This window comes from Lontra canadensis, unplaced genomic scaffold, assembly GCF_010015895.1.
Source record: "Lontra canadensis isolate GAN:19392208 unplaced genomic scaffold, GSC_riverotter_1.0 scaffold7, whole genome shotgun sequence".
Lineage (NCBI taxonomy): Eukaryota > Metazoa > Chordata > Mammalia > Carnivora > Mustelidae > Lontra > Lontra canadensis.
In genome coordinates, this window is record NW_022631001.1 from 28634996 (window position 1) to 28661151 (window position 26156).

The window sequence follows — 26156 nt, forward strand, 5'->3', positions numbered from 1 at the left end:
AATGGAGATCTGTGAAACATTGACCATTGTCTCCTTTCATGTGTAAAGCAGAGGGTTATTAGCCCAGCTTGTAGCCTGATGATGGGGAAACATGAAGAAAAGAAGTTTGCCAATGTTTTCCCCTTACCAGTGATTTCAGGAAGGCAATAGTTTCTACTGTAGACTTCATGCCCTGTGCGTGCTACTCCCTGGCTTCATGTCCTCCAGTAAGGGCAACTCTCAGAAGTCCTCCAGGTCCGATCCTGTTAAGCGTGTGGCTGACTTGCCCCTGCCATGGGACTGTTCAATGTCACTCATCCTGCTTCCTTCCTCCTGACTGGCATCCCTGATCTGGAGAGCGCTCACTCCTGGCTAGCAGGGCCCCTCTGCGTGATGTATGCCGTGGCCCTCGGAGCCAATGCTCTGATCCTACAGGCCGTGAGAGTGGAGCCCAGCCTCCACGAGCCCATGTACTACTTCCTGTCCATGCTGTCCTTCAGTGACATGGCCATGTCCATGGCCACATTGCCCACTGTGCTCAGAACCTTCTGCCTCAATGCCCGCAATATTGCTTTTGATGCCTGCCTCATCCAGATGTTTCTCATTCATTCCTTCTCCATGATGGAGTCAGGGATTCTGCTGGCCATGAGCTTTGACCGCTATGTGGCCATCTGTGATCCCTTACACTACGCCACTGTGCTCACCAATGGAGTTATTGCAGGAATAGGTGTAGCTGTGACAGCTCGGAGTTTCATCACCCTCTTTCCCCTTCCCTTCCTCTTCATGAGGCTGCCTATCTGTAGCTCCAATGTTCTTTCCCATTCCTACTGCCTGCACCCAGACATGATCAAGCTGGCCTGTGCTGATATCACTATCAATAGCATCTATGGCCTCTTTGTTCTTGTATCCACCTTCGGCATGGACATGTTATTTATCTTCCTCTCGTATGTGCTCATTCTGCATTCAGTCATGGCCATCGCTTCCCGCAAGGAACGTCTGAAAGCTCTCAACACTTGCGTGTCACATATCTTGGCTGTGCTTGCGTTTTATGTGCCGATGATTGGGGTTTCAGTAGTGCACCGCTTTGGGAAGCATGCCCCATGCTATGTACATGTCCTCATGTCCAATGTTTACCTCTTTGTCCCTCCTGTGCTCAACCCTCTCATTTATAGCGCCAAGACAAAGGAGATCTGCCGAGCCATTATCCGTATGTTTCGCCCCATCAAAACGTGACTCTCATGTTTGCTTTTAATATCTGATGCTGACTGTAGTCATAAGTTGTCATCCATGGTATCATTTTCATCATCATCATTGTCATCGTCATCATATCATCATTATCTTTATATCATCTAGATGAGAATAAACATGTAAGGTAAAATTAAAATATCAAAAAATTGTCCTATGAAATGATAAAAAAATAACTAGTACATTCAACAAACTTCAATGGCTTTCATTGAGAGGTAAATATTGGAGTCCTTAAGTGATTAGACAACAGTTTACAGAGGAAGATTGATGTAATCTAGGAATCATTTTCTATAACAATAACTATTGCCGATATTATAATAACTAATTCATTGAGTCGTTAAAATGTCAGGTTCTATTAGGAATTATGATATGATTCAATGCATTAACCTTCATAACAATCTCATAAGGTGTAGAGAATTATATCATTTTTTCAGAGTAACATTGTTAATAAGTGATCTAAATGAGACTCAATGCTTTTCTGTCTCCTGGGTCCTGGGTGCCTCAGTTGGTTAAGCTAATGAATCATTTTCGATTAAGTCGTTATCTCATGGGTCATGAGATATAGCCGCATGTCTGGCTCTGCACTCAGAGGGGAGTCTACTTGAAGTTTTTATTCCTCTGCCCTTCCCCAGACTTCTGTGGGTATGCTCTCACTGTATCTCCCTAAAATAAATACATCTTTAAATTAATACTTGTCTGTCTCCATCATGTGTATCTAATGCCTACAAACACTATCTCTCTGATGAGTTGGCCTCACTACTAACATTCCAACTTTTATCCTTCCCTTTGCCTTCACTGTCATCTCATTCATGAGTGTTTCAACTTCACAAAGTGACATTTAATGTACTGTCAGAATCTGCTATAAGATGTATGACCCTGGGAAAACCGAAAAAGACTGACATCGAGAAAAAACTCCAGATTGTTCTTTGCTTCCTCCATCTTCTCACCAATCCATCTTCCCACAGGGAAAAAATATTCAAAATCTGGACAATAAACTTTTGTTCATTTTGACATTGTACTAAGGCTGTGTTTTCTCTCTTCCTTTCTTGGGATTTTAATTTTTCTATATAATGATGTGATGACTAACGTCAACTACTATGTCTTTCTAGAATTTCTAGCTAAAAAGCCCTGGGATAGGCAATAGAGAATTTATGATTTACACTACAAAATAACTTTTTTTGGCCTTCTATTAAATTGTTTGGTTTTCTTGCTTGGTCTTTCCTTGATACCCAGGAAGTACAAAACAATAAAAATTCCTTGGCAGAATTGCAGTGTTCTCAGATGAGTTTTGGGCTTAAATCTAGACTAAATTAAGGGAGATGCCCTGTGGAGACTGACCTACTCACCAGAAATACTGGGCAGGAGACCTCAAGTAGCTGAATGTAAAGTTACTTAGAGTTTTCTCTCTGTAAAGTTTTCTTGAGAGAATATGAAGGAGTTATCAGGTGCCAGAAGGAGGGAATTATTTCTGAATGGAAACAAAGTATTTGGGATCCAGGTTTCCATATATGCGCATAAGTAAATAAAGAGACTTATAATGTAAGTGCCCTTGTCCAAGAAATTAATTAATTTAGGGGCATGATTGGGTAACATAACTCAGCATGATTTCCAGTGGAAAATAATGAGTCAGACTATGGACTTCAAAGTCAGTTCAAGTAATGACTGTTTTGATTAATATAAGAAGCTCTATACTGTCACCTCAATTAATAATAATGGTAGTAGTAGTAGTCATAATAGTAGTAATAGTAATAATTTATCATGCCTTGAAAGTAGGGAGAAATGATTATGTAGATGCAAAGACAAAGCTTGAGAAACTTTCTGCATATGAAAGTCTGGAAAACACTCAACTGATTCCCACCCTGGGGAAAGAGAGGAAGACAATCTTATGACCACAGGCCCCACATTGACAATGAAAGGTGGAAAGGAGAAAAGACAAGGAGCACTGGGGTAGGAGCTTCCTATCAGGATATCTGGCTCCTCTCCACATTATTTCCTCTTTTATTAACAAGCTTTACTTTGAACTCAAGATTTTCCCCTATTGAAATAGGAAAATACCTGGATTTGAGCCAATTAAAAAGAAGCAAAGATTATATACTTCTTTTACTTTAGGCCCCTTACTTCTGCCTTAGAAAATTAGATACTGAACTTGGCTTAGCTAAGCTTGGATGAGGTCTATATTGACATCTGTGGGAAAAAAAATCTCTGAGTAATAAAAGTCACAATTTTGCATGGTCTTGTCAGGGGCCTCAATCTCATCCCCCAGGGCCTGTGTTGGCTGGGTCTATGAAGGGACAGACAAGAAACTAGAACAAGAAATATGGCAGTGTTGGATTTCTGACCCCGTGCCTCATAGTAAGACTCACAGGAAAACCCGTACAAGTAGAAAGTAATGCAGAATAGAGAAAACACACATCCATTGTCAGGGGCCCTTCTACGGGATTAATATCTGTGTGAGCCCAGGAACCAGGAGAACTTACAGAAACAAGAGTGTGGTAGCAGAGGGGTCATGGACAGGCCCCTGGGCATGGCTGACCATCAGCCCCACTTGCTCAGTACCCCTGAGGTACAGCCCCACCTCCAGGAAGCCATCCTCAGACCTGGTCAGTTCTCCTAGGAGGAGTCAGCTTCATGCCACAGCTGTGATTCAGCAGGATGAGAAGAGCTCCTTCCTAGATACTGTTGTGCAAAAGGAGACCTAGGAGCAGGGGCACAGACTGTTTCTTCTGGTTTAGGGTTCTCCACAGCAAGGGCATTGCCTCACTGGGAGGATAGCCTCCTCTCTCGCTGTGCTGCTCTCTCGCTGTGTCCCTGTGAGGTGGGCTCAGGACGCTGCGCTGTGCTATTTCATTTCAGACAGGAGGGGATCCATGTGCAGGGGACTCTGCATTGAGCACAGGCAACCAGAGGCCCTCCACACAGCTGAGTGGAGTGTGTGCCCTGAAGAGGGCTCAGGTTTCATAGACACAGCAAAGGGCTCATGAAGTCAGCCATCCCTTTGTGAACTACCATCCTCCTGCCTCAAACAAGTAATTGAGTCCTGCTGAGGCATCACACCATGCAGGGGAAGAGAAGACCATTATCAGGCAATGCCTGGATGTGAATGTTTACTGGGAAGGTCTTGGAGAGGATATGCCTGCTAGTTGACCCACAGGCTGGGCCTCAGCACTCAAGACTCCTTACCCCTGACCCTGTCCTTGGAATGTGCCTAGCATTTGTCTTGCCCCTCCTAAATGCTGTCTCAAGGACATGACCTTGAGATAGTCCTGTGTTGCTGAGACCATGTGGATAGCATAGAGGCTGAGCCCAGATAAGGCTTCTATATAAACTTTCAAGATTCTGACAGCAGGTGTAAAGATGTACTGGCTTTCAGCCACACAAGATAAACCTAGTATGTAAGATCCTTTCGTTGTTAAGTCTGCTGCCTACCAATCTGGAGTGGCCTGCCTCTTTTCTTGGGCTCTTCCTGTCCTCAAATATAGAGACCAGTTTCAAATGACACTCGGGACTCTTGTGAGGATCTTTCAAACCAACATCAGTAGCCAACATTTTGTTTCATGGGATTTGCCTTACTAGGAGTAGGTGGATGTAGTTTGTGTTTATATTAATATTATGAAGTGTTTTTATTCCTTTTATTTCTTCTTTTATCCATGAAAAACTTGTTTATCGAATATATATAAGAAAATAAAGATACATTATTTGTTAAATGGTTTATTTACTTTGTTTTGTACATGTGTCACTCAGGAGTCAGCTGAAACCACCTAAATATTGGATATTTTACTGAAATTTGCATAAGCCCCCAACAATCTTCAAATAGAACATGTAATCCCAGCCAAGCCTACACATTTCCACTGTCGTGCATCACTCTCCAACAGCATGGATGTGTGGCAAGCTTTACTAAAAATTTAGATTATAAACACATCTCAACTAACAGAAATACAACAAACAGAGCTGGTGATTTGACAATCTCGATCTTACATCTTTTATTGGCAGTCATGGTGCTCAGAAAAATTTCTTTCTCGAGTGTTTCTCAATCTCCTTTTCCCCAGCAGAGATATTTAGACACTCTCCTTTATTCAACCCCAAGTGAAAAAGGAAAAAAAAAAAAAAACGTACTGGTTTTTTATGGGATTGGATATAATTCTGGCAACACATTATTTTCCTTATAAGCTTTACTGTTTGTTTCCTTAAAGAAAACACAGCAGCTCACTCCTTTATTTGTTCCTTCATCAGTACTTATTGTGACCTACAATGTGGGAGCAACTGTGTTTGGTTTGAGGGCTCCGTGATTACAGAATTTAGTTGTTAGGGTTTGTGAGCGATACCTATCTGAAGGGAGCTCCCAAGATGTATTTACTAACTATTCCTTTTAAATACCTCCTTGCACAGCCACACCACATTTTGAAAGGCTGCAGTGTGACAAAGAATGTGACTGATGGATCTGGTCCATGTTCATGCAAACTGTGGCAGGGCAGAATGAAGGCTGGGAATCTCCAGCTGTTTTTTAAGCAAGCATCCCATATTAAAAGCCAGGAGAAACAAACTTCCTAGGTGGCCATCAGTATTTTTACCATGGAAGACAGCCTGTAAGCAAGAGTGGCTCAGTAAAATTTAAATACTAGTCTTGACAGTCAGGTGCATTGTCTCTGATGGAGATGAAGTCTTCTGTGAATGTCAAACAGGTTAGAAGTGGTAGAGCACTAAGTGGCTTTTTCTGTATTTGACATTTGACATGACATGGTGTAAACTAAATCTACTGTGGATTTTAACACAAAAATCTGGGAGTCAGCAACTTCATAAACAGGTCTTTGACTAAAATTTCTAAAAATGTAGATGCAAGTAAAATAAATCTGAAACTCAAACAAAAAAATTTCTGTGAAACAGATATCCAAACATTGTATGCTTGGGTTACAAACACTAGAGTGGAAATACTCCCAATTCATTTATTCAGCAAGGATGGAGATTAATGATAACATTTCTCAGGAAATACCATTCAATATTTAGAAAATCCTAATATGTGCAAGAACATGTTTACAAATAATGTAGAAAAACAAGTTTATGGTTTTCAGAGGGAAAGAAAGTTAGAAGGCAAAATTCAGGTATAAATTGGAAAACTGGACCCTATTTTTGAAACTGATTCTGATTTATCTTTAACATAATTCTTAACCATGTTAGTCTTCAGACCACACGAAATATTATAAACAGGTTTATAAATTTATCATTTATTTAGATATCAGATTAAATACTATATCTTTCCTGTTTAAACAAATGCAGTTTATGTCAGAAAGAAAAGCCTTTTTTAAACATACTGCTAATTAGGGACTTGGCCAGTATTTTTTAGGCAGCCATTAAACATACATATACACATGCATATATAATGGATTTTTTTTCTACACTAATAAATTAAGGTCTTTTCATTTTCTGCCTCCTCAATAAACTCCTCTTTAACCCATAGTCAATATAAACAGGTTAGAGTTACTGTGTGTATATGTATGTGTGTGTACACCCCAGTGGTCCTTATCCAATCAAGAACTGGAGGGTGAGTAGTTCTAACACTGAAAGGAATTTCTATCACTTTTTTTGTGCTTTTTGTCCCTTATTCGTTTCAGAGCTTAGCTCAGCATGTCCATATTCAACTGCTGAGACAGGCACAAGAAAGCATCTCCCAATATCACCCACTCGTTGTTATCAGTAACCCGTTCAATTAGCCACATACCTAGTGCTTATCATACCCAGGTTTCTCATTCCATGTGGGTTTGCTAAAGGAATATATAAGGCATCACTGCACAAAACCATGACAGAAATATTTTGTGTTATACCTGGCACTCACTTTGCTCCTTATTCTGTGACTTTTCAATACTCTCGTTGAATTCAGAGATATGATTAAAAAACAAAAAAGAAACCTAAGAAGTACTGAAGTCAGTCATATGGTTTCTAATTTTCAGTTATAGATACTAGAGCAGTAAGCTATAAAACATTTTTTGAAAAAGAAGAAAGATTCCTATTATAACCATGACTTTAAGGGCCATGAGTTAATCTTTGTCTTTTTTTTTTTTTCTCTTTCGTTTTTGCTCGTAACAGTGTATAGAGTTAGCTCATATCCAGTTTTTGGACCCAGATATACAGAAGGATGGTTTTCCAGGTGACTGGGAGGGAAATTCTCTGGACTGGGTGGAGATGGCAGGGTAGCATTTCCAGCTTTGTGCCTCTGGGGTTCCCTCTGTTGTTGTGCGAACAGCTCCAAGGAACACTTCTCTTGGAGGCCGATTGTGTGTCTCAGAGCTAAGGCTGTTTCTAGAGGATGTGTGGATCCCTCCCTCTCTTCCAGCTCTAGACCTTTAAAAGCCTTCCTTCCAAGGGGGGTGGGGCACACCTTTGAGAATTATAGTGCCATGGCACTGTTCTGCACCTGCTTCCCTCAGATCCTATATCTGTCACCAGCACCTTCTTTCTTACTCTGTGATCTTTATCTGTTTTATCTGTGGTTTCCTTCTGGCTGAGGTCAAAGCCTCCTGGAAAAGCTTATATGCTGAGCATTTCAGGGATTCTTAAATGCTTAGGAGCACCACAACATTGCTTGATCCTTTCAGGTGCACAAGGACTTAGATCTTATAAGGATTGTTCCCAGTTTCACCAGTCAGTCTCAAAGCCACCACCCAGGTTTCTGCCTAGGTTTCCATCCTCTCCTACTGGGGGTGAGTTTTTGTGATTTGGGGGTTTGTCATTTCCTATTGGACCAAGTTTGGTGATTTGCCTTCACTACACTGCTCCCTACCACATATTTTCTAACTCTGTTTTAGCTATACCTACCTTGATCTAGGGTACTAGTCATTTCTCCATCATCTAATATCGTTGAAGATATTATCTCTTCAAAACAGGTTTTTATTCTGTTTAATTTTTTTTTTTTGGAACGGTTGTTTAATTTGACATCTAAGTGTTCACAGGAGATGCAGATCTATATTGCTGCTGTTTAGGGCAATATCATGTCACTCAGTCCTTATGGCTTTATTTTAGAAAAGCTATTTCATGATCTTTTGAGGGGTAAAAACATGGAAAAGGATATTTCTTTAAAATTGATATGTTTCTGCCTCAGTGTCTGCTTTTCCCAATCATCCAACAGAGTCAAATTACGCGATAGCCTGTGTACTATCCAATGAAAGCTGCCATGTTTGTGGGTACCTCTGCCAACTGGTCATACGGCCTGTGTGAGCTGTGCTATGTATGTTTTGCATGACTCTGCCGAGTATTCCTCTCACCTCATGGCTGTTACTCTAAAGGAATTGTGCTCTCTGAATGTCCTGATATTCCTCAGCCACTGTTCTCTATCTAGCAAGTGCTAAAGTCTCTGGGCTTGGGTGCTTACTATAGGCCATGAAAATCCATATTCCAGTAAACTGTGGACCAAACTGGCTTTGCCACTGAAGCAGACTCGCCCCACCATCCATCACTGGTGTCTGTTAGCCTTCCAGATAGAGGGCTTACTGGCTCCCTAGAAGACAGTCATCCCCTCAGTCTACCCAAGGGATGACAGCGTATGATTTTTTCCACGAAACTTTTCTCCTGTTTGAACTTGTAGGTTTCAAGTATTCACATCACTTATATTGCTTAGTCAGAATGGAGAGCATATACATTCCTTTTTAGAAGATTCGAGAATATTCGTATTTATTTTAATAGAGAAAAGTTGGTCACAGTTACTTTGTATTTTAATTTTTCAAGTTTAAAGATACTCAAAAGAATTACTTCTTTAAAATATATTCAGTTATACCTTTGATCTCAAGTAACATAATCTCCATTTATAGTGTGGTTTACATAAGTTTTTCTCTGTTTTGAGAATTATTGGAAAGCATAGGTGTAATTGGTTATCAGGACAAATATAAAAGTCTAACTGAAGACCCTCTTCCTTGTTAGCTCTGACAGAAGTCACCTATGACAACCTGTGACACAGTTAATTACAACAGGCTGTACCACACAACTAATGGCAGGCACCTAATCATAGGTCCATTTACAGAAGGGGATTAAAACCCTCCAGGCCAAGTGTACCCAAGAATCAGCAATAACAAGAGATTCCTAGGACACCTGGCTTTCCAGAAGATCTCTCCCTGATCAGAGCTTAGTCTTCAAAAACATTTTGTATAGCCTCTTACGAATTTCTTTAATCTTAATGGAATAGATAATTGGGTTGAGCATTGGAGGCACAAAAAGATATACCAGGGACATGAACTTGTGCACATACTCAGGGGCATGCTTCCGAAACTGATGAGCCATGGACACACTAACCATGGGTACATAGAAGATGAGTACAGCACAGATGTGGGACACACATGTGTTGAGTGTCTTCAGCCTCTCCTCCTGGGATGCAATGGCCAATACAGAGCGCAGTATAAGCACATAGGAGATGAGGATGAGCACTGAGTCTACACCAAAGGCAGAGATAACAATGAACAATCCATACATGCTGTTGATGGTGGTATCTCCACAGGGCAGGCGGATCAGGTCTGGGTGCAAACAGTAGGAATGGATTAACACGTTGGCTTAACAGAAAGGTAGCCTCTTCAGAAGGAAGGGCAATGGGAAGACCATGCAGAAGCTGCGGATGATGATGGATATGCCCATGTGAGCCACACGGATATCAGTGAGCACTGAAGAATAACGCAAGGAGTTACAAATGGCCACATAGCGATTGAAACTCATGGCCAGAAGGATCCCAGATTCTGTCCAGGAGAAAAAGTGGATGAAGAACATCTGGGTCAGGCAGGCATCAAAGGCAGTCTCTGGGATATGAAAGCACAAGGCAGCCAGGACAGTGGGCAACGTAGAAAAGGATACACCCAGGCCATTGACAGACAACAGAGACAGGAAGTAGTACATTGGCTGGTGCAAGCTTTGCTCCTCCTTTATGATGAAGAGAATTAGGATGTTGCCCAGGATGGAGATAGCATAAAGCAGCAAGAGGAGAGCAGCTAACCAGTGCTGCAGGCCTTCCATCTCTGGGAAGCCTGTAAGTGTGAAGCTGATAGTGCTAGAGACGTTAGTCCCAAAACTTCCCATGAGGGTCCTTGAGTAGCTTTTGAGGAAATAGAACCAGAGTAAAGTGAAGTCAAACCTTGGAAGACCAGGAGTGGTCACTGCCCTCAGGATAGAAAGGGCAAGATACTTAGCTTCTATGATTGTTAGATCATGAAAGGATCAGGAAGGAACAGGTTAAGGCTTTTTGTTACATCTCAGACTTTCTGCAGTTTGACCATATCGACAGATGTGTCTTGGGGTCCAAATCCTTCCCCACAGATATCCTTTGACTCATTTTTGAGGGGGAAGGGGAAATTATCCCCTGTTCATCCTGCCTCTGTGTTCTTTACAGAAAGATTCAAACATTTCCCCATTTGTGGAAGGTGACTATGCCCTTTCTCCCTACCAGTTCTTAACTATCACCTTCTTCAAGAAGTAAGGTACAGTATGTCCTTCCATCCTCTCTGCTTACTGATGGATTCATTCCTGTGCAGGTGATGACATCTCCATCTAGATGCTGAGCTGTCTCCTCTTTTGCCTGCATTCAACCATCACTCCACATCCTCATCCTCTCTTAATTGCTCAGGCCCCTCACTTATTCACCAAAGGTCCAGAATCTCATGCTCCTCTACATCTGATTGCTTTAGGTTTTCCTCTCCTGCATGTTCACACTTTTTTGTCCTCTGTTTAGATTAAGGATTTGGAAACTCTGAGATTCACTTGAAGAGGCTTAGAAAACTCCTTTGTCTGGGCCTCACTCATATCAGTTAAATCAGAATCTGTCAGTGGGACTCAAGAAACAGTATTTTTTTTTTAATTTCCCAGATGATTCTGATAGGCAGCCAAGTTTGAGAATCAGGGGTTTCGATCACTCCCATAAGCTTCAGATATGTCCACCTCACACCAATTTCTTTTTTATTATTGAGGAAATATTTCATGATCCTTCATCAGAAATAAACAAGCAAACAAAAACCCTCTGTATTGTCCCCCCACAATCTCCTAGTAACCACCCATTTTTCTGTTCTCTTTCATAAATAATATTTTCAAAATTATTTTCACTCATAATGTTCTTCTTTATCACTTTTCTGTACATCAGTGATCCCAAATTTATTTCTCTAGCTTAGATTTTTTCTAGCTATAGACACAAGCATTCAATTCTCTACTGGAGAATTGTGAAATCAATTGTAATAGCTCATCTGTATCCCAAACATAACATGCAAAGTTGAACTTCTTGTTAATCACCATACTTGATCCTCCAATATTTATCATCTCATGGAAACCCATTGCTATCTATTCATGCACTTAAGCCAGAGCAACCTAGGAAACACCTCTCACCCTCTCCTATTCTGAGATCTAATTAATCTATTACCATCTTTCCAAAATATACTTAACGTTGCTTCTCCTCTCCAACTCACTTCCAACTGACATTCACCCATCAGCATCTTCAACAAGGATGTCTGCAGAACCTTCATTGATTATTACTCAGCTGGGTGTCATGCCCCTTTCTGTTCTCCACAAAGCAGTCAAATTACTTGTTTATAAAATAAATAAATAAAATGGTGCTACATTCTCACTGAAAATCTTCCAGTGGCCTCCCTTACTTTTTGAAATAAGAATTCATACATCCTGGGATGCCTGGGTGGCTCAGTTGGTTAAGCATCTGCCTTCGGATCAGGACATGATCCCGGGGTCCTGGGATAGAGCCCTGCATTGGACTCCTTGCTCAGTGGGGAGCCTGTTTCTCCCTCTCCCTCTGTGGCTCCCCACTGCTTGCTCTCTCACTCTCTCTGTCAAATAAATAAATAAAATCTTTAAAAAAATAAATTCATACATCCTTACTGTGAAGCAGCATCAGCATCACCAGGAAGTTGTCATCTTTCAGTTATTTGAATCACTCATTACTTCTCTGCTCATGGTTGTGTGTCACTGTGACACTATCTCATACATAGTTTTCTTCATGACTCATCACACTTCAGAATCATAGTGAATTATTGTGCATCTGTTTGGGTATTTGATTAGTATCTTTCTCTCCCCATATATTATAAGTTCACATAATTGTCTCTTTTACTTTTCTTCTTATTCTCAATGCTTAGCCAAGTCACTGAGCATAGAGCCCTGAGTTAGGACTCAAAGATTACCAGGTCTAGTTCTAATCAGTATTAGTTAAGTAGATAAATAAGCTATCTGAAGAAGAAGGTATTATAAGCTATACATTCTTAAGTGTAAAATGAATTTGATAACTTAAGTAACTCACCTAATATCAATAACAGTTTTTATCTCAGCTTTGCCATGTACCAGCTGTGCATTTAGTTTATGTCTTTGTGCCTTATTTTGACATCTACAGTATAGAAAAAAAAAACAGAATAAAATACTTACAATTCATATTCAGGGCCCTGGTAAAAATTATGTACTGAATAAATGGCAACCAAGAGAGTGGTGATGAGAAGGGTTATTAAGGGGGTAACATCCTCTGGTCCTCTTTCCACAGTGTTTTTCCATTTTTGGGTTCCCAGGCGAAGGCTCTCGCCTTTTGTCTCAGCCTTTATCCACCACTTAATTAGAATATTGGAGTATGAATTAATTACACTGAAGCACTTGCATTGAAAAAGAGTTTTAGAAGCTGCCTGGTAGGTCTATACATTCTAGGAACCATTGAGTAACTCTGTAAGAATGAGGCCAAGATAGTGGGATTTCAGACATCAAGGGCTACAGATGGGAAGTATGGGTTTGAGGAAGAGGAATGCGGATAAAATCTCTAAATGTAGATCATAGCCTCTCCTTCTTCAAATATCTGTATCCTAAATGACTTAGGATTTTAAAGCTTTTAATGAGTGAGGTTCTTATAGACCTCTGTGTGGGAAAAGCTGAAGTCCCAACTTACCTCCCAGGCCAGCTCTGCTGGAAGGGAGGAGAGAGGTGGTTGAAGTCTTTACCAGGGAAAAAACACCAAGGACTCTGCACACTCTGCACACAACCTCCCAGACTTGATCTCTATAAAGCTGCCTCTTAAGATTCCCCTGGGCCCAGTGAGTCCTGGGGCTTGGTGGTAGCTGGGGCAGCAGACAATGCAAAAACTCTTGAGAGGGTGGACCCCTGTGCCCTAGAATCTCTCTCCTTAGAGGTTTCAAAGAAATTAAGAGTTAGAACTGTGTTGCTCTTTATTTTAGAGAAGAGGAACTGAAACCCAGAAGGAACCCATTCAGTAAGCCAACAAATAGCCAGATTCTGACCCTCTGACTGACCTTCTGACTCTCACTGCTTCTCAAATTAGAGCTTTTTGTACTAACTATCCTATAACCCAAATAGATTGCAAGGAGCAAAATAGCATAACCACTAAAAACCTAATGATCTACAGTCAGCAAATAGAGTGACCATCCTGGTTTGCCTGGAACTATACTGGTTTTAGCACGGAAAATCCTGCATGGGGGAAACCCCTCAGTCCGGCAAACTGGGACAGATTGTCACCCAACATCTAGTTCTAGATTCAAAACTACCTTCTTCCCTGCCCAATTGCATATTCTTCAAAAAAAATTATTTAATTGGTCAAGTGCCTAATTCCTTATTTGTAAAATTACAGTACAGATGCCTGTGATTCAGCTGACTATGACACTTAATATCACATGCTTAGAGTTTATAAAACAAGAACTAGTGTGATAACTTGTCAGTGTTTTGTCTGCCAGGAAAGAACTGGAGTAGAAGATGGGATAACAATGAGCTCTGGGGGCTCGGAGGGCTGTGAGGACAGGTTGATTCCCAAGACAGAGAGTCTTTGGCCGTCTTGTGTCACCCCCAAACTTCTGCAATGAAGAAATGGAGGCTCTAAGGGGGAAGAGGCTTGTTGTCATGCCCAGAAAAATAGTTATAGAGTCAGAACTTGAACAGATTTTTCCTGATCCAGACCCAAAGTCTATGCCCACTGCCCATGCTATCTCTCATTACCAGGTTTGGAGAGGGACAGAAGAATAACTCATATGTTGTAAGCTTTCACCAAATGTCTGGAACTATGATAGGTTATTTGATATAGGCTGACTCATTTAATCCTTACAGAAAACCTGATGAATGCATTTTATTATGCCTAAAATCAGTACTGGACTTTTCGGTAGGCAGACTACACATACTGCTGTATTTTAGCAGTGAAGAAAACACTAAAAATTCTGTCCATCCTAAAAATTATACTATTACACATATTTTAAATAATAAATAAACATTACATTAACATATATTAAAATATAGTGCTTGCTTCAGCAACACATATATTAAAATGTATAAATTTATTTCAAATAACAAATAAATGCATAGGGCTTTATATATATATAAAAATCACACATGGCTCCAATGGGGATCTAGAAAATTAGAATAAATGTCTGTTTTTTGAAAGTAAACACTAAGAGAGCAAGAGAGGACATGTTTGTCAGTTTTACACCCATAGTCTCCAAATACTCTGTCATTTGTTTTAAACTAATGATCTCATATGATCCTTTGGCCACACAGTAAACATTTGGGTCAGCACAAGCTTCTTGTGAAGTGGGGTTCAGAGAATGAAAGTTCCACATGCTCTGGGGATATACCAAGTGGGGTGAGTCTCTCAGGGCCACATCAGGTCTCCATAGGTAGTGATGGCATGAGCACTCTACCACCTGGCCTATAGCCACATCTGGAAAGGAATGGCTCCCCTAGGAAAAGGAAGTGGTTATCCCTTGAGATGAGCAGAGCAGAGCATTCGGAAATCGCCTCTGTGGGGATCCAGCAGGGGAACCTGGGCTCAGAATCTGGCCCTGGGAGGCTCAATGCCTCTGTGGACTCACAGATCCGTGGGACACTCAGATTATTTTCACCTGCCTGCATCTCTCTCTCTTTCTTCTCTCCTTCATTTTACTAGAAACATAAATATAGATTTTGTAGAAAAGTAGAAGATATAGATAATTAGAAAAATAAAGCTTCCCAATTCTCACTAACCATAATCTATTATTCTTTCCAAATACTTTTCCTATGCAAATGTATGAATGTTTAACAGTAATATTACATCAGTGTTTTTACCAAGAAAAAAAGTGCCAGCATGCCATAAATTCTATTTGGTAAGATGCTTTATTTGAAATACTACTTTACAGTGGCTTATATATTCTCCCAAACTGTACTGTGCTAGAAATCTGGTGTCCCAACCATAGCCTCTATTTCAAGTAGTATAGCTTTCTAATTTTTTTCTTCCTTCGTGTTTTAACATTTGGGGGGTTGACTCAATTCCTGTCCCACTTGCCACTTTTAAATAAAAAAGATTTATTTATGTATTTATTTATTTATTTATGAGAGGGAGAGAGAGCACACAAGTGGGGGAGGAGAGGGAGAAGAAGAAGACTCCCCCCTGAGCAGGGAGCCCATGCCGAGCTTGATCCTGGGATACCTGAATCATGACCTGAACCTAATGCAGATACTTAACCGACTGAGTCATCCAGGTGCCCCCACACCCCTACCTCCTCCACCCTCCCCAGTTGTTTCCCATATTTAAAATACTCTGTATAAAGTAATCTCCATTGTATAAAAATTCTAAATGAGCTTTAAAATCATCTTGTTGTATTCCCCAGAATACTCAGAATTAAGTAAATTGAATTGGGAAGAAATGACACTTTCAGTATTTGTTTAACCTTTCAACCTAGGCACATGCTTTTGTGTCCATTCACTCAACTTATTTTTTTTTATTTTATTTTACTTTTTTAGGGGGGTTGGGGTAGAAAGAGAGGGAGAGAAAGAATCTTAAACAGATCCCACCTGCAACATTCAATCCAACCCGGGGTTCGTCTCACAACCCTGAGATCATGACCCAGCAGAAATCAAGAGTAACTGACTATGCCACCCAGGCAACCCTCAAGTTTATTTTTAAACACATCAATCATACATGAAGTTTTGTTCCATAACATAGACCACTGCAATATTACTGACAGAAATTAAATTTTTAAGTTCGAGAGTTGAATTAAAATATTTGTTGTTTTTGAAATTGCCAGTTTTGTATTACTGTATTTGGCAATTTTTTTCAATTTTTAGTGATTTTTCTTCTCAGATCTTTGTGGGGGTTTTTAAATTTTTTTTAATTATTATGTTAGTACATTATTAGTTTTTGATGTAGTGTTCCATGATTCATTGCTGGTGTATGACACCCAGTGCTCCATGCAATACATGCCCTCCTTAATACCCACCACTAGGCTAACCCATGCCCCCAAACTTTCTCCCCTCTAAAACCCTCAGTTTGTTTCTTGGAGTCCATAGTCTCTCATGGTTCATCTCCCCCTCTGATTTCTTTCCCCTCATTTTTCCCTTCTGCCTCTTAATGTCCTCCATGCTATTCCTTATGTTCCACAAATAAGTGAAACCATAGGATAATTGACTTTCTCTGCTTGACTTATTTCACTTAGTTTAATCTCCTCCAGTCCCATCCATGTTGATGAAAAGTTGGGTATTCATCCATTCTGATGGCTGAGTAATATTCCATTGTGTATATGGACCACATCTTGCCCATTCGTCTGTTGAAGGCCTACTTGGCTCTTTCCACAGTTTAGCTATTGGGGACATTGCTGCTATGAACATGGGTGCATATGGCCCTTCTTTTCACTATATCTGTATCTTTGGTACAATTGCTGAGTCATACAGTAGCTCTATTTTTAACTTTTTGAGGAAGTTCCATACTGTTTTCCAAAGTGGCTGTACCACCTTGCATTTCCACCAATAGTGTAAGAGGGTTCCCCTTTCTCTACAGCCTCTCCAACTCTTGTTGTTTCTTGCCTTGTTAATTTTTGCCATTCTAACTGGTGTAAGATGGTATTTTTTTTTAATTCACTTTATTTTTTTATTTTTATATATACACTTTGTATATATATGCATTTTTTAAATTTCTTTTCAGTGTAACAGTATTCATTGTTTTTGCACCACACCCAGTGCTCCATGCAATACTTGCCCTCCCTAATACCCACCACCTGGTTCCCCCATCTTAATGTGCTTTTGATTTGAATTTCCCTGATGGTTAATGATGTTGAACATTTTTTCATGCATCTGCTAGCCATTTGTATGTCTTCCTTGGAGTGTCTGTTCATGTCTTCTGCCCACTTTTTGACTTGAGTATTTGTTCTCTGTTTCTCAACAGACTTTGAGAAGTTCTTTATAGATCTTGGTTATCAGCCCTTTGTCTGTAATGTCATTTGCAAATATCTTCTCCCATTCCATAGGTTGCCTCTTTGTTTTGTTGACTTTCCCTTACTGTGCAGAAGCTTTTTATCTTGATGAAGTCCCAACAGCTCATTTCCACTTTCCCTTGCCTTTGGAAACGTGTCTTGAAAGAAGTTGCTGTGGCTGATATCAAAGAGGTTAGTGCTTATGCTCTCCTCTAGGATTTTGATGGATTCTTGGCTCACATTGAGGTCTTTCACCCATTTATAGAGTTTATCTTAGTGTATGATGTAAGTGAATGGTCAAGTTTAATTCTTCCCTCTACAGCCATGCAATTTTCCCAGCACGATTCATTGAAGATACTGCCCCCCTCCAAATTGGATATTTTTTCCTGCTTTGTAAAAGATTAGTTGGCCATAGAGTTGAGGGTCCACTTCTGGGCTCTCTATTCTGTTCCGTTGATCTATGTGTCCACTTTTGTGACAGTATAATGCTGTCTTGGTGATCACAGCTTTGTAATATAGCTTGAAATCAGGCAACGTGAGGCCCCCAGCTTTGTTTTTCTTTTTCAACATTTTCTTGGTGATTCGGGTCTTTTCTGGTTCCATACACATTTTAGGATTGTTTGTTCCAGCACTTTGAAAATGTCATTGGTATTTTGGATGGGATGGCGTTGAAAGTATAGATTTCTCTGGGAAGCATAAACATTTTAACAATGTTTATTCTTCTGATACATGAACGGATGGAATGTTTTTCCATCTGGAATGTTGGAATGTTTTTCCATCTCTTTGTGTCTTCCTCAATTTCTCTCATAAGCATTGTTTAGTCTCTAGAGTATAGATCTTTCACCTCTTTGGTTAGGTTTATTCTAAGGTATCTTAAGTTTTTTGGTGCTATTGTAACTGTGAACTATTCCCAAATTTATCTTTCTACAGTTACATTGTTAAGGTATAGGAAAGCAACTGATTTCTGTGCATCGATTTTGTATCCTGCAACATTACTGAATTGCTGTATGAATTCTAGTAATTTAAGGGTGGAGTCTTTTGGGTTTTCCACATGAAGTATCATGTCCTTTGCAAAGAGAGAGAGAGAGAGAGTTTGATTTCTTTGCCAATTTGAATACATTGTATTTCTTTTTGTTGCCTGATTGCTGTTGCTAGGACTTCTAGCACTATGTTGAACAATAGTGTGAGAGTGGGCATCCTTGTCATGTTCCTGATCTTAAGGGAAAGGCTCTCAGCTTTTCCCTATTGAGAATTATATTTGCTGTGGGCTTTTCATAGATTGTTTTTATAATATTGAGGAATGTTCCCTCTATCCCTATGCTCTGAAGAGTTTTAATCAGGAAGGGATGCTGTATTTTGTCAAATATTTTTTTCTACATCAATTGAGAGGACCATATGGTTCTTCTATCTTCTCTTTTTGATGTGTTCTGTCACATTAATTGATTTACTAATGTTGAACCACCCTTGCATCCCAGGGATAAATTTCACCTGGTCATGATGGATAATCCTTTTCATGTACTGTTGGATCCTATTAGCTAGGATCTTGTTGAGGGATATTGGTCTGAAATTCTCCTTTTTCATGGGGTCTCTGCCTGGTTTGGGGGTCAAGGTAAATGTGGTCTCATAGAATGAGTCTGGAAGTTTTCCTTCTGTTTCTGTTTTTTGAAACAGCTTCAGGAGAATAGGTATTATTTCTTCTCTAAATGTTTGGTAGAATTCCCCTGGGAATCTGTCAGGCCCTAGACTCTTGTTTTTTGGGAGATTTTTGATCACTGCTTCAATTTCATTGCTGGTTATTAGTCTACTCAGATTGTCAATTTCTTCTTGTTTCAGTCTTGATAGTTTATAGGTTTCCAGGAAGGCATCAATTTCTTCTGGGTTGATTAATTTATTGGCATATAGTTGTTGATAATAATTTCTGATAATTGTTTCTATCTCCTTGGTGTTAGTCATGATCTCTTCCCTTTCATTCATAATTTTATTAATTTGGGTCTTTCTTTTTCCCTTTTGGATAAGTCTGGCCGTGGTTTATCAATCTTATTAATTCTTTCAAAGAACCACCTTCTAGTTTTGTTGAACTGCCCTACTGTATTTCTGATTTCTAATTCATTGATCTCTGCTCTAATCTTAATTATTTCTCTCCTTCTGCTTGGCTTATGTTTTATTTGTTGTACTTTTTCCAGTTCTTTAAGGTGTAAAGTTAGCTTGTGCTTTGGGGATTTTTCTATTATTTTGAGTGATGCTTGGGTGGTTATGTGTTTCCCCCTTAGGACAGACTTCACCATACCCCATAGGTTTTGAACTGATGTGTTTTCATTCTCATTGGTTTCCATGAATTGTTCAAGTTCTTCTTCAATTTCCTGGTTGATTCAAACATTCTTAAGTAAGATGGTCTTTAGCTTTCATGTGTTTGAATTTCTTCCAAAATTTTTTCTTGTGATTGAATTCCAGTTTCAAAGCGTTGTGGTCTACGATAATGCAAGGGATAATCGCAATCATTTGGTATCAGTTGAGCCCCAATTTGTGTCCTGTATGTAGAAGAATGTGGTCTGTTCTCAAGAAGAATGAGTATTCTGTTGTTTTAGGGTGGAATGTACTGTATATATCTATGAGGTCCATCTGGTCCAGTGTGTCATTCAAAGTTTTTGTTTCTTTATTGATTTTCTGCTTAGATTATCTGTCTATTGCTGAGAGTGGAGCGTTGAGGTCTTCTACTATTAGTGTATTATTATCAATATCTCTCCCTATTATGGTTAACAGTTATGTTAACCATAATAACTAATGTTAACTTACATAGTTGGCTGCTCCCATGTTGGGAGCATGAGTATTTACAACTGTTAGATCCTCTTGTTGTATAGACCTTTTAAGAATAATACAGAGACCTTCTGTATCTCTAGCTACAGTCTTTAGCTTAAAATCTAATTAGTCTGATATTAAAATTGCTACCCTAGCTTTCTTTTGAGGTCAGTTGACATGCAAAATGGTTCTCCCAGATCTTCGTGTTTTCTTAATCCACAAACTATATCACTTGCAAATAATAATAATATGATTGCATTCATTCATTTACCCAATCAATAAGCATTTATCAAAATGTGTACTATTTTACAAGGTTAAGCTCTGAGAGTAATTTGGTTATTTTAATGTAAGATTTTTCCTTTTTGAGTACTTATTATATGCAAGCAATTTACCAACCATCTTGCAAACATTATCTCTAAGCTTTATAAAAATATAATCTGGTTATTTTGGTAACAATTTATAGATGAGTAAACTGTGAGGTTCAGAGAAGTTGGGATTTTTATAAGGCTATGATCTGCCTTGTATAAAGTTCACATTCTTTCTAATGTTAAACAATTCATTCTTTCAGGAGGCTTATGATTCAAATAGGAAGCTATATATGAAGTAGTACAGAATGATATCTAGCTGCTGTGGTATAATTCTACACAAATACATTAGAAGCATAAAAATAATAAAATCTCTGTTTTATCACTATTAGAGATGAGGGGACTGGGTAGCTAGAAGGCAGGTAGTAAAGGAATTCCTTAAAATGTTATACAGAGCAGATAACTGAGAAGTTGAACCACTGTCTGGCTCATTATATCTGTCTAATACATATTTTTAATAAACAATTAGAATGCTATGCAATTTCTAGGCAGATAAAAATGGACAAGATTTTCTAAGTAAAAGTTTTCAGAACAAAGGTACAGAGGCATAAAGCAGCCTGTTGGTTTGGGAATCACATATAGTTCCATATCACCAGAGCAAAATAACATTGTTTGGAGGGCAGGGATGGTTGAGATATTAAGACATCAGAAATACAGGGGTGATATTATTAAGAAACATGCTAAGGCTTTTGGACTTTACCCATAGACATTAAGAGCCATTGAAGGCTAGAGGGTTTTGTAATCAAATAGAGTCTTTAAGAAGATTGTTCTGGCTGCAGTGTGAGAAAACAAGAGAAAAGATCATTAAACAATAGATCAGTTTGGAAGATATTGCCAAGTGAAGTGAAGATGATAATGAAAGCCTGAAATAAGGTAGCAACAGTTGTTAGGTAGAGGTAAAGATTGGAAAAATCAAAATCTAGAGTTGTCAGGATTTAGTATCAAGTTACAGATACAGGGTAAGGTAAAATACTCATTTCTTTCTTTATTTTTTTTTTGTTTAAAGATTTTATTTATTTATTTGACAGAGATCACAAGTAGGCAGAGAGGCAGGCAGAGAAGTGGGGGGGAGCAGGCTCCCTACGGATCAGAGAGTCCAATGCGGGGCTCGATCCCAGGACCCTGGGATCATGACCTGAGCCGAAGGCAGAGGCTTTAACCCACTGCGCCACCCAGGCACCCCAAAGTAGTCATTTCTATTTCAAGTTTCACTTCATCACTTAAAGAGTCCTCCAGAAAATGGTAAGTGATGATGAAAAAAAAAAGATATATATATATAGATATATATACATATATCTATATATATATGGCAAATTTTTAAAATTTTAACCAGAAAGCATACAATATAACACATTAAGAAAATATACGGAAAAATTTATTTTATTTTTATATATTTTTGGATTTTTGGTCTCATTAGGTACCCTTTCTGGAATCTACTATTGCTTAGATATTTTTTTCATGATTCCACTCATTAATATGATGAGTTATATTGATGAATTTCTGAAAAATGAGTCATTCTTTTAATCCTAGAATAATGTTGATTATTCTTGGTTTATATTATTAATTGTACTCACAACTTTCAGTATTTACACATATGTTCCCATTAATGTGTTTTGTCCTCAGGATTGTTTGCTGACATACACTTTTTTCTATATTGTTTATCAGGATTATATGTGCTCTTTTGTAGTTTTCTAATTTTATTTGTGACAAGATATATAAAAAGCATGATCTATTTCTTGAAATGTGAGGAGAAAAGCAAAGAAAAAGATCTTGTACTATAATATGTTGGAGATGTGAGAGTGTAATTGTTAAGTTTTAATTTATTCCTCAATTATCAGTTAAGTCTTCATGGATTTACATATTATAATTTTCCTTGAAACACCCATTCATCCAAGACTTCATATAACTTATAGGACATGCTACTGTAATTTAAAAAGATACTTCTAATCTAGTATTATATATGATTCTTAAGTTTATTTTTCATTTCATTAGATTTTTGGAGGCTGATCTATTTTGGGAGTTTGTTAAAGATTGATTATTGGACTATTTTTAGTATTTCTCTTTCACTTTCATTCAGCCCTTTTAAGATTTTTGTTTTAAAATAATTTTATGTAATATTTTATTCTTTTACAATGTCTTAAATTGAATGCTTAATTTCTTTTTTTTAAAGATTTTATTTATTTATTTGACACACAGAGAGAGATCATAAGGAGGCAGAAATGCAGGCATAGAGAGAGGGGGAAGCAGGTTCCCTGCTGAGCAGAGAGCCTGATGCGGGACTCGATCCCAGGACCCTGAGATCATGACTTGAGCTGAAGGCAGAGGCTTAACCCACTGAGCCACCCCAGCACCCTGAATGCTTAATTTCTTATCTTCCTCTCTTTTTTTGTCATAAAAAGTACCACTAACATTTATAAGACCATGGATTTAGGGAAAATATATCATTGCATAGGTCTCATGTTTTGCTATGTAGTGTGCCCCCTTTCATTGTTTCTTTATTGTTTGTTAATAAATACATTTCTATTATTCATATTTATATGAACATATATGGTGTGTATGTGAACATATATGGTATATATTGTAATACACACTTTACTGAATTTTATTCTTGAAACCTAGGTTACTTAGTATAATTTATATCACAATTGTCTTGATTTCATCTTAAAAGTTGGTAAATAGGGGCACCTGCATGGCTCAGTGAGTTAAAGCTTCTGCCTTCGACTCAGGTCATGATCTCAGGGTCCTGGGATCAAGCCTCACATCGGGCTCTCTGCTCGACAGGGAGCCTGCCTCCCCTTCTGCCTCTGCCTGCCTCTCTGCCTACTTGTGACTTCTGTCTGTCAAATAAATAAATTAAATCTTTAAAAAAAAGTTGATAAATAGTGTGTATTGTATGGAACAAAAGCTGACATGAAGAGCTATAACATATATATAATTTTAACTAATATTCTTTTGCATAATCTTTGTAAAAACTTTTATTTAAACACTTAACATGAGATCTACCCTCTTAACAAATTTTAAGTTCACATTATATTATTGTTGACTATGGATACAATGTTTCGCAGCAGATCTCTACAGCTTATTCATCTTGCTTAACTATAATTTTATGCCCACCAATTAATAACTGGTTATTTCCCTCTTTCCCCAGCCCCTGGCAACCACCATTGCACTCTTTGATTCTATGAATTTGACTATTTTCTGTAACTCATGTAAGTGGAATCATGCAGTACTTGTATTTCTGTGACTGTCTTATTTCATTTTAGGGTAATGTCCTCAAGGTCCTCCATATTGTCACATAGTGCAGAATTTCCTTCTATGGATGAACAGTATTCCATTTTATGTATATGACATATTTTCTTTATCCCTTCATTGGCTGATGGACATTTAGGTTATTTCCACATCTTAGCTATTTCAAATAGTGCTGCGACACAGGCATGGCAATATGTCTTTGACATCTTGGTTTCCATTCTTTTGGATAAATATCCAAAAGTGAGATTGCTGGATCATATGGTTATGACAGCAAAAGCACAGGTAACAAAAACAAAATAAACAACTGAGACTACACCAAACTAAGAAGCTTCTGCATAGCAAAGGAAAAAAATCAAGTGTAAAGGCAACCGTGAAAATATTTGCAGACCATATATCTGATAAGGGGGGTTAATCTCCAAAATACATAAGGAACACCTACAATTTAATAGGATAAAAACTAATAGCCTGATTTGAAGATGGGCTATGGAGTAGCATAGGCATTTCTCCAAGTAAGACTTTACAAATGGTCAACAAGATATACAATGGCTCAACATCACTCACCATTAGGGAAACGCAGATTGAGACCACAGTGAGATATTACCTCACACCTTCCAAAATAGTTGTTATCAAACAGAACAAAACAAAGCAAAATAAAACAACAACAAAAAGACGACACATGTAGAGAAATTTGGACCCAGACACACCATTGGTGGGAATGTAAAATAGTGCATCCACTATAGAAAACAGTAAGAATATTCCTCAAAAAAATTAAAAAATAGAACTACATTTGACATAATCTTGGAGAAACAAATTCCTTTACCCATTATGACAGAGGTTCCACAATTTCTTTTGTGCTGATTCACTTTCAGCAAAGATAAGACAAATATATCACACTGAAATGAAGGACTAGTTATGAGAATGTATATTTTTAGATTACAAAAGGGAAACTGAGCAAATGTTGTTTTGTTTTCTTTATTTGTTTTTGCTAAATTATGACCCAGTTTACCTGGTCAAAACCTGTTGGCTTGGGTCATAACTATTGTTAGGCAGAAATCCTAATACTGTTTAATGACTAAAAAGAAATTTAAAAAGCCTTGTCCAAGCAGTTTTTAAAAACTCAAATTTGTGGACTAACAACATATATCCTCTGAATCTTGGAATTTTAACATTTCTCCTGCTTAAACCTTTGTTCCTAGTAGTATTTTGAAAAGCCTCTGACGAATCTCTTTGGTTTTGATGGAATAGATGACCAGGTTGAGTATAGGAGGCACAAAGAGATAGATAAGGGACATGAGTGTGTGCACGTGCTGTGGGGCATGCCTCCCATAGTGAGCAGCCAGGACACACCAACCATGGGCACATAGAACATGAGCACAGCACATATGTGTGACACACATGTATTGAGTGTCTTGAGTCTTTCCTCCCGGGATGCAGGGGCAAGTATAGAGCGCAATACGAGTGCATAGGAGAGGAGAATGAGTGCAGAATCCAGGCCAAAGTTAGAGATGACAATGAATTGACCAAAAATATTATTGATGGTGATGTCACCACAGGGTAAGCGGATCAGATCTGGATGCAGGCAGTAGGCATGGGAGAGTACGTTGGCCTTGCAGAAGGGCAACCTCTTCAGAAGAAAAGGCAGTGGAAAAACCATACAAAACTGCGGATGATAACAGCCATGCCCATGTGCACCACACGGGCATCAGTGAGCACTGTGGCATAACGCAATGGGTTACAGATGGTGACATAGCGGTCAAAAGTCATAACCAGCAGAAAACCAGACTCCATGAAGAAGAAGATGTGGATAAAGAACATTTGAGCCATGCAAGAATCAAAACTGATCTTTCTTAAGTGGAAGCAAAATGTGGCCAACACGGTGGGCAGTGTGGAAAAGGACACACCTAGGTCATTAACTGATAGCAGGGATAGGAAGTAGTACATAGGCTGATGCAAACTCTGTACCTCCTTGATAATGAAAAGGATAAGGACATTGCCCACAATGGAGACAATGTAGAGGATACCAAGGAGCAGAAACAACCAGTGTTGGGAGGTCTCCAGCCCTGGGAGCCCTGTCAGGGTGAAGGGAGGCAACTTTGAGCTGTTGTGGGGCTTACCTCCCATATTGGCACTACTGCTTAGGTTCTAGGACCACTAGTCTGTAAAGAAGACAAACATACAGTTTAATTCAAGGCATAGACCTAATATTTTAAGACTCTCATGTATCATCCAACCCCTTACTTTAGAGTGTTAATCAAGCTTGTTCACCAAATCACTTATCCCTGTCTCTGCCACCAGGATCTCTGGAATTGTCCGAGTTTTCTCAGTTTATCCAGTTGGCTGAATAGGTCACATTGCCTTCCTT

The 26156-nt window shown here is 38.8% G+C and overlaps 2 protein-coding genes and 1 pseudogene across 2 annotated transcripts; 1 reads left to right on the plus strand and 2 right to left on the minus strand.

The window, feature by feature from the left end:
* Positions 1-273: 273 nt before the first annotated feature.
* LOC116865372 (olfactory receptor 51I2) lies at positions 274-1212 on the plus strand. The gene has a single exon (XM_032853641.1). The coding sequence runs from the start codon at positions 274-276 to the stop codon at positions 1210-1212; it is 939 nt and encodes a 312-aa protein (XP_032709532.1).
* Positions 1213-9324: 8112 nt separating this feature from the next.
* LOC116865373 (olfactory receptor 51I2-like) lies at positions 9325-10269 on the minus strand. Its single transcript, XM_032853642.1, is given in 1 exon segment — positions 9325-10269. A coding segment is annotated over 1 exon segment (945 nt).
* A 14703-nt stretch (positions 10270-24972) lies between these two features.
* LOC116865374 lies at positions 24973-25915 on the minus strand (annotated as a pseudogene).
* Between the last annotated feature and the right edge of the window lie 241 nt (positions 25916-26156).

Excerpts from the sequence above, each read along its gene's own strand:
- LOC116865372 (XM_032853641.1), top strand. The coding sequence starts at position 274 with ATGGGACTGTTCAATGTCACTCATCCTGCTTCCTTCCTCCTGACTGGC.